Genomic DNA, 16,599 nt, shown 5'->3' on the forward strand with positions numbered 1-16,599 from the left:
GTTTGTTTGTTTGTTGTTGTGTATCTCCCTTATCTGTGCCAATAAAGGTCTAATATATGTAACTACAAAGCTAAAACTAAACAGAACTTGCAGAGTCAAAGGCAGTCTACCTCAAGGAACAAGAGCAGGGGTCTCCAAACCTTTTGGCCAGAGGACTGCATCAAATGTCTGCCACAGTTTTGAGGGCTGGAAAAAAAAATTAAATATAAAATTTATATAAATTAGAGATGGAACTTAGTTGTGTGAATAAATGTATGAATGGGCTCATTCATTCAACCTCTCTGGCCCTTAGAACACCCTCCAGATGCAACCAGAGCATAGTTCCAGTCATGTTTGGCAAAGTGGGCCAGGGGCTTTCAGGGGACAAGAGGCTGGCTGCGGGCCACATCTGGCCCCTGGGCTGGAGTTTAGAGACCCCTGAACTAGAGAAAAAGCAAAGGATGGTTGCTGCTTTCTTGCCCTCTTGTGGGCTACTAATTGTTGCTAATTGAGGCATCTGGTTGGCCACCATTGGAAACAGGATACTGAAGGTCTTTTGACCTGATCCTCCAAGGTTATTGCCATTATACATCAGCAGAGATCATACAAAGCAGATGGAAAAATCTGGTTGAGACTAGACTTCAGCCCCCTAGCCTATTTGATCCCAAATTCTTCACACACCCCGTCTTCACCCAGTTCCAAAAGAAGACCAGCACATCTTTTTGGGAAAAAAGATACATCTTTTTTTAAAATTTTTGAACGCAAAATTTCCATGTTGAAGTAAAATCAGTTGAAGTATGGCTAAGATTTGCAGCAATGGAGTGAGAACTCCTGCTTACAGCAGCCAAGTTTCCCACAAGCTTGCTCTAATAGCGACACGGGAATGGAGGGCACCTTCCTTCCCAAAGCATCTGGCAGCAGTTCTTTGTTCTTTCTGCACAGATAGAAAGGTCCAGCTGCTCCTTGGCACTCAGTGCATTCCAGACCAGAGCTCCACCCTGTGGCAGTGCCTTCCACAGGCTAATGACACATTGAGTATGGTAGAAAACATTTCCTGTGGTCAGCCTTAGACAGGAGGCCTCCTCTAGCTACAGGATCCATTCAAGATCATGCTGGCTCTAGAGGTCGAGCAAGATGCAAAGCTGGGTTGTGGGACACTAGAGGCTGAAGTTACACTTTCAAACAGGTATTTTCTGAGGAGAGGGGAAGTGGAGTCTGGCTTTCCCCACTGCAAGCAGGAGGTAGATCACCCTGTAAGAAGACAAGACAAACATACTCAGAACCACAAAAGGGTGCTTTCACACTGAGATCTTAGTTTTTCCACATCGGCTGGAACTAAACAGAAGTTGCACACAATACTTAATATAGAACTATATTATTTAAGCCATCCTCAAGGCCAAGATCCTTCAACAATGTTTAATCATAATTCTCCATTCAGCAAAGCTCCATCTGCAACATTAATTAACAATTCCTCTTTTCAAATGCTACCTCTTTGATTGCTTTCTGCTCGGATCAGCAGCTCAGATGAGTTACCCCTTAATTCAACTTGTTTCCTTTGGCATGTATGTGTTCCATTTGTCTTTTATAGCACAATAGAGTTATATCAATTTTCTTTGTAGTGAAATAATGGAATTGTCATTACACACATGTATATGGCAGGAAAAGAAACTGACTAAAATTTCCCCTCCCCCAAACCTTAATCTCCCATATATGCTGAACACAGAGTAATAAAATGGGTTAAACCTGTTTCTGGGAAGCTTTTAATTAAAGGCAGAAATCTTTTAGCCTCAATTGAACTTTGCCATTCCACAGCAGACAGGCTGGCAGTGCAATTGTATTTATGAAAAAAAAAATCGTTTTCACACATTAGGTTTGAAAACAAAGCAGAGTAATGGAAAACATACAGGAACCAATGTTTTATTGTCAAAAAGTCATTCATTTTCTGAGTTTTCAGTGACATGTGAGACTAAAGAAGGCAGATAGGGTTAGTATGGAAGCAAACAAGAGGGCCAGCCACATGAACACACAGGTTCTTCAGTTACTTGACTTCATTTTCTCTCTACCAGTCAGGAGTGACATGGCAAAAACTAGATTTTTCAAATCCTTGTTCTTGTTTGCCTCATCCTGTCTGCCTTCTGAGCTATGCCTTCTTCTTAGCTCTTACATTTAGATAGGAAAATACGTTTCAATTTCCTGGTGTCTCTTAAGGAATTGCTGCCCAATTATGTGCCAAATCCTATCCAATTTTCCAGTGCTGGTGCAACTGTGCCAATGGGGCGTGCATTGCATCCCGTGGTGGGGAGGCAGTCACAGAGGCCTCCTCAAGATATGAGAACATGTGTTTCCTTAGGGCTGCATTGAGGCTCCACCGGCACCAGAAAGTTGGATAGGATTGGGCCCTATATATATATATACTTTTACTACTCACCTTTCTTTACCCATATTGTTTAAACCCTTTTTCATTTAGATAAACTAGCTACATTTTACCCTTTGTCTGCCTAGACCACATTCATGGGTAATTCAGTGGACTGTCACATCTCTTCACTGTGCAGACCCTACTGATGGTTTGATTGTTCAAAAAAAAAACACACCTGGGTTTAGCATACAACTAAGCATTAATCCCTAAAGAGAGATACTTGCCTTATACAAGCTGCAAACTAGCATGAACAAGGAATCTTGTGCTTTTTTTTGAAGCTCATCTGTGTGGTTCTAAAAAAAAAAAAAAGAAGTGAAATGCAAAGTGAGGACATTCCCTTCCTTGGCAATCGCTGAGAGGGGAAACCGTTTCTACAAGCAAACCATCAAGAAGGAATTGGAGCACTCTCTGGAATACCAGTCGGACACAGTCTGCCAGTCATTTAGAATACATTTTGGGAGATTAAGCAGGGTATGTATGTATGCAGGTATGTATGAATGAATGAATGTCCCTTTCTTACAGCAGAGAACAAATGATTTGCTTTCATATCCAGAGAGAGATATGAACAGGCAACCGCTGAGAAATGTTCTTGAAACTTGTGTTATTGTTCATTGCCCCTTCCCTGTTGCCTCCCAATTCAGGCCCAATGTGAATGGCATTGTTTGTTTCATGGGCAGTCTGGGTCTGTTAAATCAGGTCACACGGGTCTCAAAAAGAACAGTAGAACTAATAATTGTCCATACTAACAGGTTGTGTGCTGCTTTTTTCATTAACTGATTTTCCTTGTTAATAAGACTTAACCACATGGGGGAAAAAGTAGAGATGAATCACAGATGGCCAACAATGTTGTGTGAATACTCCGCAAATAGTGTATGAACAATGTGAGATAATCCGGTACTAAACATCCCATCTGGAAGTATAGGTGGACAAGTCTTTATGGGACTGGGATTGGTACTCACACCTACACACACAATCTTCCAGTCTCTTGGTGGCACTTACCCCATTAACAACAATCCATGGCACATATCGATGAGGTGGGTTAAGGGCCCTGGTGAGCTGAGCATTACGGTGCATGAGTTGGTTGCCCAGATCTCCATTCACACACGCAGTGATGTTGGACAGAGGAAAGTCTGGAGCATACACCTTCAGGCACTGTAAGAACAGAGCAAGGCAGTAGGGTGAGAATCCTTGCTACTTTACCATCTTGGCTTGAGTGCCAAGCAGAATAGATACCTCAACACACAGTTTCAATGGTAGCAGCACCTGCTTTGTATGCAGAAAGCCCAAAGTTCAATCTCTGGTATCTCCAGTTATGGCTGCGACAGATCTCTGTTTGAGACCCTGGAGAGCTGCTGCTGGTCAGAGGAGATGATTCTGAGCTTGTTGGACCAAGAGGTCTGCCTCAGGGAAAGTACCTTTATATATTCATTCACATCATCAAAAGGACTGAGCTCCCTCAGGAAAAAGAGCATCAGATGGGGAAAATTAGACCACTCCTAGCAATTAACAGGTTGATTTTGTAGTGTTAACTCAAACCTTGAAGGAAAGGTCCATCAGTAGCCATTAGCAGGGTTGGGAACTTGAGTCAGTGACTCAGACACAAGTCGCGAAAATGTGTGATTTTGAGTGACTCGGCGACTGTGAGTTGCGCGTGTGGAAGACTCTGAAAAAGCCTCAAGTCAGGGCCCCCTGACTCAGAACTCACCCCACGGATGCTGACAAGTCTTGGTGTTCATGTGCACTGTTTTCACAGCGTGAAAAACCTCATGGTGCCAGCGTTCTGACGGGGCAAGTAGGAGGGAGGTTCCAGTTGGGGAGGGCAGGAAAGGGTTAATGTTGCAATGAATGGGGGGGGCGGGAGACGGGACTGGGCTCTCTTTTCCCATCTCTGATTGGAAGGCAGGAATGGATGATCATTGGACAATGAATGGGCATTCTGATATTTTCATTGGCTGAGGGAGGGCAGGAAGAATAGCCCAGGGGGATTCTTGCCTTATGATTGAGTGATGGCTGGTTGGGAGGAGGAACTCTCATTGAATGACTGGTTGCAGTGGGACTACTTCTGAGTAGGGCTGCAAAGGATCAGGTCATCCTAGAAATCCTCGCAGCTGCTGCACATGACCCTCCTCCCTCTTGATGCTTCTGTCCCCGCTCTCTCGCAATCCCTCCCACTCTGTTTACAGATGGGACAGGGCAGCAAGGGAGTAGATAAAGAGAGCTCCAACATACACACACCCTGGCAGCAGCCTCGTTTTTTCCATGACAGACTTTTTTAATGGGGGGGGGCAACTTGAGTCTTTTAGAATCACTAAAGGGTGACTTAGCTATTAGGAAAGTGCCCCCGTTAGGACTCTTTTGATTCATGGGGGCGGTGACTCAGTGACTCAACTAGAGTCAAGCCATGTTGAGTTTTCCCATCCTGGCTATTAGCACTGATATTTTGGAAAAGATTCTCTGCGGAGTGGGTCTACTGCTTGTGAACACTTATTGGGCACTAGCAGGTGGATTGCTAGATTCATCATGCCCTGTTTATAAGCTTCCTGGAGGCATCCATCTGGTGGAGAAATGCATGGATCTTTGGATGGATTCACCATGACAGCCACCATATTTTTGGCTCAGTGGAAAGCATGGCTAATAGGAGGTAGCAGAGTCCTTCCTCCTGGGTTTTGTGATTCATGGTTACACAGACACGGTTCTAGAGTGGCATAGAAAGGATGGTGGAGAATAATTTCAGATGTACCTGTGGTAGGTCCCCTACGACGTCCATGCCCGACTCCATGCAGAAAATGATTGGAAAGTAGTTGTACTCAATCAGGTGTATGAGGCAGGCCTGGGGAAGGTGGGCAGTAGGAATTAGAAAGCAAACAAAAAACAGAGACTAAGACAGAGGAGAGATCAGCATCGAGAGCCCACTGGGAGAAACATGGGGGAAGGGGCACCTGGAAGCCCAGGGGAAAAAAAAAAAAGCAAGGGCAAAAACTTAGATTCTTCCCATGCCTTTACATAGTGTCCAAAATCCAGATATGCACATATTACTTTAATGGCTGCAGGCAACAGTACTCAAAAAAGGGACACCCAGTCACCTGTGGGGCCTAGCTATAGTTGGCACAAGAGAATGTATAGCACACCCGTGACCTGTCCCCACATTGCTAGACCCTTGTGGTTACTTAAGACACTTTTCACAGACTCTGTTTGGAGTGCTTTTATTATCCACAATTCAATATGTATAAAGAGCAGTGTCGCCATAGTGTTGCCATCCATCAGTAACAGAACTGGGGTGAGCAACAGAACTTTAAACTCTGATCAAATCAATAGGACTTAGTGCAGAAGAATTTGTTTAGGATGGGACAAACAGTGTGAAATACACCGTTATTTCTCCTTTGAAAATCCAAGGTGGGACAGAGCTCACCCCTGAAATGCAGTGTTAGAAGATCATGGAACGTTAGAGTTGGAAGGACCTTGGATCATATCCAACCTCCTGCTCAGTGCATGGAACTGCTACAGCATCCCTGACAGGTGGCCAAGAGCTTCTGTTCTTATTTATGCACCACTCGGGAGTGGCTTCTGTGTCCCCTGCATTTTTTTCTTGTGCCACCACTGATCCTGCCCTGCCAGCATAGGACTTCAGTATCCTAGAAGCACACACCTCCATCAGGTTGCCCACACATTCTTCTTCACCATGCTGGCACTGAAATTCCCACTTTTGGCCCTTCTTTGTCTCCTGCAAAAGAGAGAGAGAGAGAGAGAGAGAGAGAGAGAGAGAGAGAGAGAGAGAGAGAGAGAGAGAGAGAGGTGGAAGGGGTCATGTATCAATTTTCAAAGAAAGACGACCCACAATTTGCATGTAGCCTCCCCCCACGCCTTCCTCTCTAGGAAGTTTGTTCTCCTTACCTTTGCATTGCCATAAGGAACAAGTGTGACATTCATGATATCATTGAGCATCACCCAGGTGGGGAAGAGCTGGAGAACCAGGAAGCCCCGGCAGGCTGGGCACAGACTTTCATAGTAGAGGCTCACAGAGACAGGAGAAGCTTTATGCGACCGTGCTGCCACCTTAGCACAGTGTTCCTCCACCTGCAAGAGACCCAGGGGTGTCAAAAGAACTGTAGTCTTGTGGATCAACTGGTTCAGGGCCCAATCCTATCCAGCTTTCCAGCACTGATGCAGGTGCAATGCAGCCCTGAGGTAAGGGACAAATGTTCCCATACCTTGAGAAGGCCACTGTGACTGCCCCCCACCACCACCGGACGTGGTGCACTGGCACTGGAAAACTGGATAGGATTGGGCCCATAGTCACCTACCCTTGGGCCAAAAAAGTCAAATTCTTTACCCTAGGGTGGTGTTTCTCAAACTGTGGGCCAGGACTCATTAGGTGGGTCATCAGCCAATTTCAGGTAGGTCCCCATTCATTTCAATATTTTATTTTTAATAGACTTGATGCTACCATGGGATGTGACTGCATCTGGGGAAATATTACAGACCTGTACTTTTAACAAGCTACTATGTATACTCTTTTAACAATGGTAATAAATGGGATGTACTCTTGGTAAGTGTGAGTAGGATTGCAGTCTAGGATTGTTAAAAATTTTCCTGCTTGATGATGTCACTTCTAGTCATGACATAACGTCTGGTGGGTTCTGACAGATTCTCATTCTAAAAAAGTGGGACCTGGTGCTAAATGTGTGAAAACCATTGCCCTAGGGGAAATCATGCATCTTGGTGACCAACTGGATCATGTGTTCAGCAGGCTCATAACAAATCAGAAAGAAACAAAGAAAAACTTTTAAGTACTTTTTTTTTTAACTCTCAGGTGTTAAAAGCCATCATTTACAGTACATCATGACTGGAAACCTGTGCAAAGCTTTGATCTCTCCTTTGAAAAAGGATACTATTAAACACTTTCAGAGAAGGGAGCATCACAATCAAGCCCTCCCCCCCCCCAATCTAAAGCTAGCACAAGGAAAAACTAAAGCATGGGGGGGGGGTTCAATTTAGAAAAAAAAAAGTTTATAACTTACAAGGTGTGGCAAAAGTGGACAGAGAAAAGCCTTGCTTACTCTCTTGATCACTCAGAGACAAAACTTAGAACTAATTCTATTCAGATTCAGGTCAGACAAATACATTCCTCCTTCCTGCAAGCCCAGAATCAGCGGAATATTTTACCACAAGGTATGGTGATGGCCACTCGCTTAGATGGCTTTAAAAGAGGAACAGGCATATTCACCGCAAAAGGGAAGAGCTCAGTCTATTAATGACTGTTGGCCATGTTGTCTACATAGTGATTCAGTTGCTAGGAGGCAAACTGTGATAGAGAGCTATTGCCCTCATGTCTCTAGTTAGCCACTGTGGGAAACACAACGCTGGAGACCTTTTTTTAATGGTTATTAGATATGATGCAAAATGAAACTTCTATCTTCAAAGGTAGTTTATGTCTGAACATAAAATACAGGGGACAAACAACAAGGACTTCCTGGCCTCCCACAACCACCTACCTGGTAGTTCTTTTATTCAGGATGGGCCCCTGGTCTGCCTCAAACTAGGCTGTTCTTATGTTTATGTTAAAGCCATTTGGAGATTCAAATGGACCAACTGGCAACAGTACAAATGCATAACATCATCATCATCATCATCATCATAAAATGTGTGTATGGCTGAGGGCCATGGAGAGGGCCCAGAGCATTGAAAGGCTCTGCCTGGCATAGGACAGTTGGAATAAAAACACTTGTCTAGTTCCTGCGTTGGCCCAAGACCTCTGGATGCCTGAGTGGGCATGCCAAATGCTGCCCCCTTACCTGATGATCTGCCAGTGGCTGCTCCTCCCACTCTCCAATGTCCTAGCTCAGCACTCCCCTTCACTTTTCCTCTTCCTCTCTGTCCCACTCTTCCTTTTTTCAACCCAGGAAATGGAAGGAGGAGGAGGCAAGTAGGCAGATGGAAATGGGCACCCCCCCATCTGCTGCCAGAGATGACCACTTTGGTTTGGCCTCATGGATGTGCCAGTCCTACTCATGGGGCACAAACAGCTGCTGTTGCTTTGCCAGCAAGTTGCACTGTGGGGGTCCAAGTACCTTGGCCTAGTGCTCCTCAACACAGCAGCCCCAACAGAAAGGGGGCTGCTGCTCCGTAAAGAGCAATGGTGCTTGCTTCACAACGACTAAGGCAGGGGCCCTTCCCAAGTTAATGCTTATAAAGATGGCCTTATATTCTGGATCACGGGTGTCCAAACCCTGGTCCAGGGGCCAAATCTGGCCCTCAGGAGGATTTTATCTGGTCTGTGAGGTTCCCCAACCTCTCAGAGCTCAAAAGTCACATGTCAGGGTGCCGAATGTAATGCAATGTAATGGAAAAAAATCCCATTACATGACACTAAATTCAGCACCTCTAGTGGCTGAATGAAATATATACTGATGCTGAGAGACCTGGAATATAAATACTGTATGTTAGTTAAACTTAAAACAGAGTAGAAACTGAGACATAACAAGTTTGAGATTTACATCATAGGTTGCTCGATGCTTTTTCAAAATCCATTCCCCCCTTTTCCTGTGCAAATCAGTTTTGCCCTCTGCTCCCCTCCTCCTTCCACCCCCACCCACTTATTGCATTCAATCAAACTCTCAGCACATAGGTCCTCCATGTATTTATTTTTTATTTTCCAACCCTCAAAACTGTGTCAAGATACACGATGTGGCCCTTGTGCTGAAAAGTTTGGAGACCCCTGTTCTTGATTATTAAACTATAAGTACTTGAAATGTTGGACTAGGAGCCTGTGAAGTACAGGTGAAAATCTATGCCATGCCTGTTTCCACTTAGGAGCTTGCAACCATTCTTTCACAGCTGGTGAGAATCTTCCTAATTGAAGGTGGGGATGTTTTCTGTTATCTTGCTTCTCAGTGGCCAAGAGGACCAAGATAACAGGAGTTCAGTGCAGCCAGGCAGCTGAGGTTCACTGGCTGGGAGGGGATGAGATCAAGTGCCCATGAGTAACTGCATCAGCCTTCTAAAATGTTCTTTGGATCAGACTATACTGGTTGGCTAACAGCATTCCTGAAGTACTGCAAGAGGGAGGGGCTGTATTCATTCTATCATGGGTGCTGGGCCTGATAGAATCCTTTATCGGCATGTAAAACAAATCTGCAAACTATATACATTTGGTCAGACTGGAAGCAAATCAACTTCTCGACTGTGCAGCTCAGTGAGCTGATATAGGAAAATTGCCACAGTATCGGATATTTCCACAGAAGAGTCAGTTAGGAGGTAGCACTTTCTTGCCACATCAGTAAATCCTCCTCTTATTCTCAATATAGGGTTCAGATATCTTTGACAGATCTCGGTGTAAAAGGGACCATAAAGAATGGAGTGGACAATGGAGTGGTCAATACATCCCAGCCCACATGGGCATCGCCTTTCACCATGAGCGATCTTGTGAAATTTCCCAAATAGAACGGCAGAGGGAGAAGGCTCTCCTTTTTTGATAACTATGCAGCGAGTGTAGATATGAGGCTACTTGAGGCTTCAAGGGTCATAGTTGTAATATATACACAGCCAATATTTGATAGTCATCGGCCAGGTCCTGGTTTCTAGCAATGATTGATCCGTTTCTAGGTACGAGGCTGCATAAGCTACACAATTTGGTAAGTGCAAGATTTTTTGCAGAAATTTGCCTTGGACAGATTCCAGAGCATTGTTTAAAGCTCAAATCCAAAGAGGAATTCCATAAAATAATTGGGGAATCACCTTAGCATTAAAGGTCTTCAAGGCTGCTGGCACATAATAGTTACCTCTTGCAAAGAAAAAATGAGTGATGGACTCAGAGGTAACATTAGCTGTATAAATTACCATTTTCCGGTGAATAGCCCAGGAGAAACTATAATGTAAATTTAGACCAAAGTATTTAAAGTGGTTAACTTGTTCTAATTTGTGTCAATGTAGTTGCCAATTATACAGGTTCCATGTTCTAGAGCAGGGGTGCTCAAACTTTCAACTTTAGGGATCCTGGACCTTTAAAATTGTATAGGAGAGATAATTTCAGCAGGTGAAGCTTGTCATCTGTGGGATGACAAGTTGCACCTGCTGAAATTCTCTCTTCTATACACTTGTTAAAGGTCCAGCATCCCTAAAGTTGAAAGTTTGAGCACCCCTGTTCTAGAGCAGTGGTTCTCACGCATTTAGCATCGGGACTCACTTTTTAGAAAAAGAATCTTGTCGGGACCCACCAGAAGTGACATCATCCAGCAGGGAAATTTTTAACAATCCTAGGCTGCAATCCTATCTACACTTACCCAGGAGTAAGTCCTATTTACTTTCATTGTTAAAAGCATATACATAGTCTGTTAAAAGTACAGGTCTGTAACTTTTCCCCAAATGCAGTCACATGCTATGGTAGCATCAAGTCTAATATATTAAAAATAAAATATTGAAATGAATGGGGACCCACCTGAAATTGGCTTGCGACCCACCTAGTGGGTCCCGACCCACAGTTTGAGAAACACTGCTCTAGAGAACACGAATATTTTAGACTTGTCAAAATTCAGCTGTAAATGGTTTTCTGACAACTACTCCAAACACTTTTTCAAAAGGCATTTTAAACCCAAATGGGTCCAGGACATTATTACAGCATCATCTGCATATAAGAGGATCTGTATCCAAGTGGATCCTCATCTGGGACAGTGCCCCCACCTAAATCACAGAGGGAGCCAAATCATTATGGCTTGATAGGTAACCACCTTGCCTATTCTCAAAGGGTTGGAGTAACCAGATGAGAGATAAGGGTAATTAGAACTAGGAGCAGCTTTATTATTTTTGACAGTTGTATGTTGTAAATCTTATCTCACAACTCCTTAATGCCTTTTGGCTATATGTAACCAATTCTTTATTCTTAATAAACCAATATATATCTTACAGACCTGCATGTGGTCTTGAGTACTAAGGACCAGGAATTCAGCTAATCCAGCGTAGCTGTTTATGTCGCTATTAAAATACGTACCGGAGTTTGGAGATGTGGGTCCCTGAGTGTAAAGGGAGGCCAAAGTATGCAAGAGCCAGGGAAAGCTTGTAGGCAGCCTGGGGCTGAGTTGCTGGCATAACCAAGGTGGTGGCAGAACTACTGGATGGAGGGGCTTGTTGCCCCAGAAACAGTGTACTCACTTGGCTTGTCTGTGTGTGTAGAAACTAGCTGGTACCTATGCTTAAGAACCTTGTACTCTGTGTTTTGGTTTATTTTGGTTAAGAACTTGGGTTCTGTTGTCTCTGGTTTGTTATGTCCCCCTGAGATAGCACAGACTGGTAGAACCGAAATTAAAAACAGTAGCCTATACCCTCAAGCTGAAAGACTGGATCCCTTAAGCATGTGGGTTACCTGAAAATTGGGCACGTGTGCCCTTGAGCTGCTGTGAGGTTGGGACAATGGTCCAGGGGTGGTATAGTAAAGCCAGGGAGAAGCCCTGAGTTGAGAACCCCTGACTCACAGAGCCCCAGATTCAAATTCCAACTCAGCCAAAAGGTTTCCTGGGTAACCTTGAACCAGTCACTCTTCAGCATAACCTACCTCACAGGGTCCTTGTGAGGATTACAAGAGGGACGAGAGAACTACATGCACTATCTAGAACTCCTTGGGAAAAAGATGCAATGAAAACCTGTCCCATCTTCTCTGTAGGCAAGAAAGAAAGACAGGTTGCAAGGGAAGTGGTAAATGGATAGGATGAAAGACCACAGGGGAAAAGAATCTCAGCCCATGACATGCCCAGCCTCCAATCTTACTCCTTTCTGGAAAAGAGAAGTGAAAGAATGATGAGGTTGGGCAGACTTCCGAGACTGACACTTGTAGCAATGGGGATTTCCGTGGGAAATTTTGACAAATGGTGGGCAAATGCAAACTAATTAACAAGAATACTACTTTTTTTTTTTGCAACAGAAAAGCATATATATATATATACACACACACACACACGTTGGCAACCTTCAGTCTCGAAAGACTATGGTATCACACTCTGAATGATGGTTCTGGAACAGTGTCTAGTGTGGCTGAAAAGGCCAATTCGGGAGTGACAATCCCTTCCACACGGGGAGCAAGTGCAGTCTGTCCCTGGTCTGTCTCCCTGGCTATGGGCCTTCCTTCTTTGCCTCTTTGCCTCAGACTGTTGGCCAAGTGTCTCTTCAAACTGGGAAAGGCCATGCTGCACAGCCTGCTTCCAAGCGGGCCGCTCAGAGGCCAGAGTTTCCCACTTGTTGGGGTCCACTCCTAAGGCCTTCAGATCCCTCTGGAACATACATATATGAATATGGAACATATATATAATGTTTCTAGCCCTTTGGGGTCTTCTTTGAAAAGAAGAGCTTTTCAAGTGTTGAAAGGGATTAACAGACCCTGTCCTATCCTGCCAGTGAGAAAAAGAACTGTAGAAGTAGAAAAGGAGCTGGAGACCCCAAACAGGATTAGGCCCTCCTGTAAAATATCTGTTTCACAGATGGGCTGATATTAGTCTTGTGTGGTCTAGTTTCCTGTCTTCCTGTAAAAAAAAAAAAAGACATACACACCAAACACCCCCATCCATTATGTCAATGCGTTTAAATATTCATAATAAAGAATGAACTCTTGCTTAAGAACACAGCTGGATCAGGCCAAAGTCCACCTAATTTAAAGTCCTTTGCAAGAACCTCCCCCAACCCATCTGGAAATAACATATACTGCTCAAATTATAGAATGAAAAGGTAGGGGACCCTTACGCCATTTCTACCCAACATTGCATATATGCAACAGGGATCAAATGTGTACACCTGTGGGCTGGGCAGAAATGAAATCCACAAATCCTAGCCCTAGCTCCCTCGAATTTCAGCTATATCATAGATCCCCCAATAGCCTTCTACAGAGCTACAGTGGACTCTAGAGCTGCCTTACACCAAAGAAATAAGAACTGGCGATTGGATGTATTTGCCCACCATCTCAAAGCCATATATTGCACTTTACTTCGGTTGAATTATATTTTCTGCGTTTGATTTTTAATTGTGTCTGCCAGCAAACTTGCAGTGTTTTAGGCATGACAGCTGCAAGTAGCAGTGCATTTGCAAAGGAACTGTATTCCTTTCAGCCATTGCCTTTTCTTTCCAAAATAAATTTTCTCCATGAGACTTTGCAAGAAGCCTGTTGCTCATCCCCTCAACCCCCAGCAATGCAAATAACCTCAATTACCCAAAGGGACAATTGGAAATTGCAGACATGCAATACAAATAGGTAGGTTAAAGAGACTGGATGACACAGTGTCAGTCAGGTCATATTGCACCATACAGAGGAGGCTGCTTTTGCTTCTCTCTCATCTCTTGTCTTACCTACAGCCTAGCCCTGCTAATAGCCACGTCACATTAGCAAACAAGATTTTTAAAATAAGAGGTTAGCCAGCAAATTGTTTTCAAGAGTGTGAAGGCAGCAAACCAATTTACACTTTCACAACAATATTAATCGAGGACAGAGGCCCACATGGCACAGACCAGAGGGACTGGATCTGCCGAAAGTTCAGCAAACATTTAGAAAATCTTGAGACTTGAGCAACGTGCATTGAAGAGCAAGGAAGATGCTGCACACTATGACCTGCTCCTCCAGTCTGATCAGAGAAGGAATTCAAAGACCCTCCTGCCTAAACAAGAGGGTTGCTCCCACCCCTGACATCCCCTTCACTAGGAAAGCTACCTGGGAATGGTCAAAACAGTCTGCATGTTTCTGAACACAGAGTGGAGCAGGTTTTGAAAAGCAAGAATTCAAGAAGACTTAAGCGGCATGACCAGCATCCTTGCGTGCGCAAGTGTTAGAACAGTGCCACTCTCCCCTCCTCTGAAAGAAGCAAGTACATGTTTTTCCCCTAGTGAGGCTTTGGGCCCAGTGGGAGTCAGGCACTACAGCCTTCAGCGTATCCCCAGCTAAGACCACCAAACTGTGGGGAATGTTATGGTGGTGAACAGTGCTAGGGTGAGTGACATGAAGCTGAACACCAGGAACCAGTCTGAGTATCCATCCTTTTCCTTACCTTGCAGGCTTGTGCTATCTCCTTGGACTGGCACCAAAGCTGGGGTGGGTAATTACAAGCAATTTTAGCATCTCCAGTGCTTGCCCAAAAGCTGCAGCAGGCAAGAAGCAAGAGCAAAGGGCCCATGATCACGCAAGGGTGGCAATTCAAGAGTCTTGAGAATTCAGGCGTGCTGGTGAGACTTTAAACAGTATCAGAGCCCGCCCTCTTCCTGCTCTAGGCAGCCCGTTCTTCCTCTTCCATTCATGACTCAGCTCGTCATATCCCAATCAGGAGGCGCAGAGACACCAGACATCAGCCAGGGAAGTCTGGGGAAAGGCCATCATACTAATGACAGAGCATTCATTCGTAGAAGTTCCCCACACTTTGTTGTTGGCTGGGTTTGTCCAGATACCATACCTCATGATTCAAGGCAGAGTTACTTTAACACACAAGAATGCAAACAATGTTGATAAGCTATCAGTGCTCTACACTTCATTATACAACAAACAAACATGTGCACGCTCTAAAGTCTGTCTAGCATACAAAAATTATCCAGTTCCCCAATTTAATCTGTGGAGTTGATAAGAAGGAGTTGATAATCTGGGAATTTGAAAAGGATTGTCACTATACAATATCTCTCCTGCTTGCGTCAAATTTGATGCAAAAACAAATTTGCTTTCTAGTTTGGATCTAAAGCCACCCAAAAATCTTACATGGTGCTTGGAAACTGCAGAGGCTTTAAGAACTACAGGCAACAGAAGTTGTTACATGAAAACTAGGGCAAGGTGAGTTTTAAACCTGAAGCTTCCACATTACTCAAAGGCCTTGGGTCAAGTAATGCTTTTTGGAAGCTAAATTTTTGTCTCATGTAATACTCCATAGTTCCAAAATTTATTTAAAAAAACAAACAGAAGGAAAGAAAAGGTAATAAAATTGTGGATGGTAACCTTGGTTTATAAAATTTTAGATTCTCTCACACATGTCCCTTGCCTCCAAAATTGTAAAAAGCAGGCAACTTTCACTGAAAATTTTGAGTTTATTTAAATAAAGTTGTTAGGCTAAAATCCTTTCATGAACAGACAGCTGTGCAACACACATAAATATGGCACAAAACAAAACCCTAGTCCTCAGCAACTAAAAGGTTACTTTTTGTATTATGTTTTACATTATTGCTGAAAAGCAAAATAATTTTGTTCCTCTGATAGAGGAATCCTAAAGATTTGGGAGCAGCCATTGAAAAACACCTCTTTACAGGCTGCCATTTACATTTGATCTGGAATACGGATAGCATAGTTAGCAGGGTGTGAATTTGGGCAACAGCTCAGTAAAATTTCAAAAATATATCTTAGCAAATTAGGGAGAAAACTCTCTAAATCACAGCTGACATTCTTTCAGTACATGTACAATGATGCAAATGTGGATATGTTTCAGCTGACAAAGTCAAACGAACAACTTTGGTATGGAATAATTATGCCAGAGATTAGCCTTTCCTGGCAGGTAAAAATCAGTTGGAGAATGGCATCGTTTACAAGCAGCCTGTGATGAAATGTTGGGTGTGCCCTATGTGGGAAAAACAAGTTGAATTGGTTCATGTGCATGTCCTGTTCAATAAAGTGAAAGGCATTTGGTGGTGAAGGCTGGCAACCTGCTGGAGTCAGGAAGTTTATAATTGTATGGAACTCATTGCCACAAGATGTGGTTATGGCCACTTGAAAAGACCATTGGAGCTATCTTCCTAGATGTATTTGATTATCAACAGTTATTGGTCATGCTATTACTTAATGAAATCTCTCTGCTCAGTCTAGCTCAGAAACTAATTGCATTCGTGGGGGTAAACAGCAGGTCACAGTTATTGCCTTCATGGTCTGCTTTCAGGCTTCCTGGAAGCACCCAATTGGCCAGTGTGCAAAACAGGATCCTGATCTCAACAAGATTTTGGATCAGATCCAACAGGGCTTACATTCTAATTAAAGGGGAAGTAGACAAACTTGTGGAGGAGGGAATTATCAATGGTGATATACTCCATCTTCAGAAGCAGCATACCTTGAATGCCAAGATGCTTGAGCCATACAATGGTTGAGGCTGTTTTAATATTTTGCTGAAATTGATGGACCTCTGATTTGACACAGCAGGGTGCTTTTTATGTATGTATGTATGTATTTATTTCAAAAAGTAGACATTCATGGAAGAGTTATCAATTGTTATTAG

At 43.7% G+C, this 16,599-nt stretch overlaps 1 protein-coding gene across 1 annotated transcript; it reads right to left on the reverse strand.

Annotated features, from left to right (window-relative positions):
• Positions 1–698: 698 nt before the first annotated feature.
• On the reverse strand, positions 699–14,743 carry IFI30 (IFI30 lysosomal thiol reductase). The gene is made up of 7 exons (XM_066635669.1): positions 14,410–14,743; positions 6,287–6,469; positions 6,042–6,116; positions 5,136–5,225; positions 3,395–3,547; positions 2,620–2,688; positions 699–1,230 (listed from the first exon to the last, which is right to left on the reverse strand). Exons 1-7 carry the CDS (start codon positions 14,533–14,535, stop codon positions 1,150–1,152), a joined length of 777 nt encoding a protein of 258 aa, XP_066491766.1. The 5' UTR covers positions 14,536–14,743; the 3' UTR covers positions 699–1,149.
• Between the last annotated feature and the right edge of the window lie 1,856 nt (positions 14,744–16,599).

Source organism: Tiliqua scincoides, chromosome 8 (genome assembly GCF_035046505.1).
Source record: "Tiliqua scincoides isolate rTilSci1 chromosome 8, rTilSci1.hap2, whole genome shotgun sequence".
Lineage (NCBI taxonomy): Eukaryota > Metazoa > Chordata > Lepidosauria > Squamata > Scincidae > Tiliqua > Tiliqua scincoides.

Bases quoted from the DNA above. Each gene is read 5' to 3' on its own strand.
- IFI30 (XM_066635669.1), bottom strand. From the start codon at position 14,535: ATGGGCCCTTTGCTCTTGCTTCTTGCCTGCTGCAGCTTTTGGGCAAGC. The intron at 3,548-5,135 runs GTACATCTGAAA...CTGTTCTTACAG, and splicing joins TCGTAGGGGACCTACCACAG to TGCCTGAAGGTGTATGCTCC. The intron at 1,231-2,619 runs GCAAGTATCTCT...GTCTTCTTACAG, and splicing joins TAGTTTGCAGCTTGTATAAG to GGTGATCTACCTCCTGCTTG.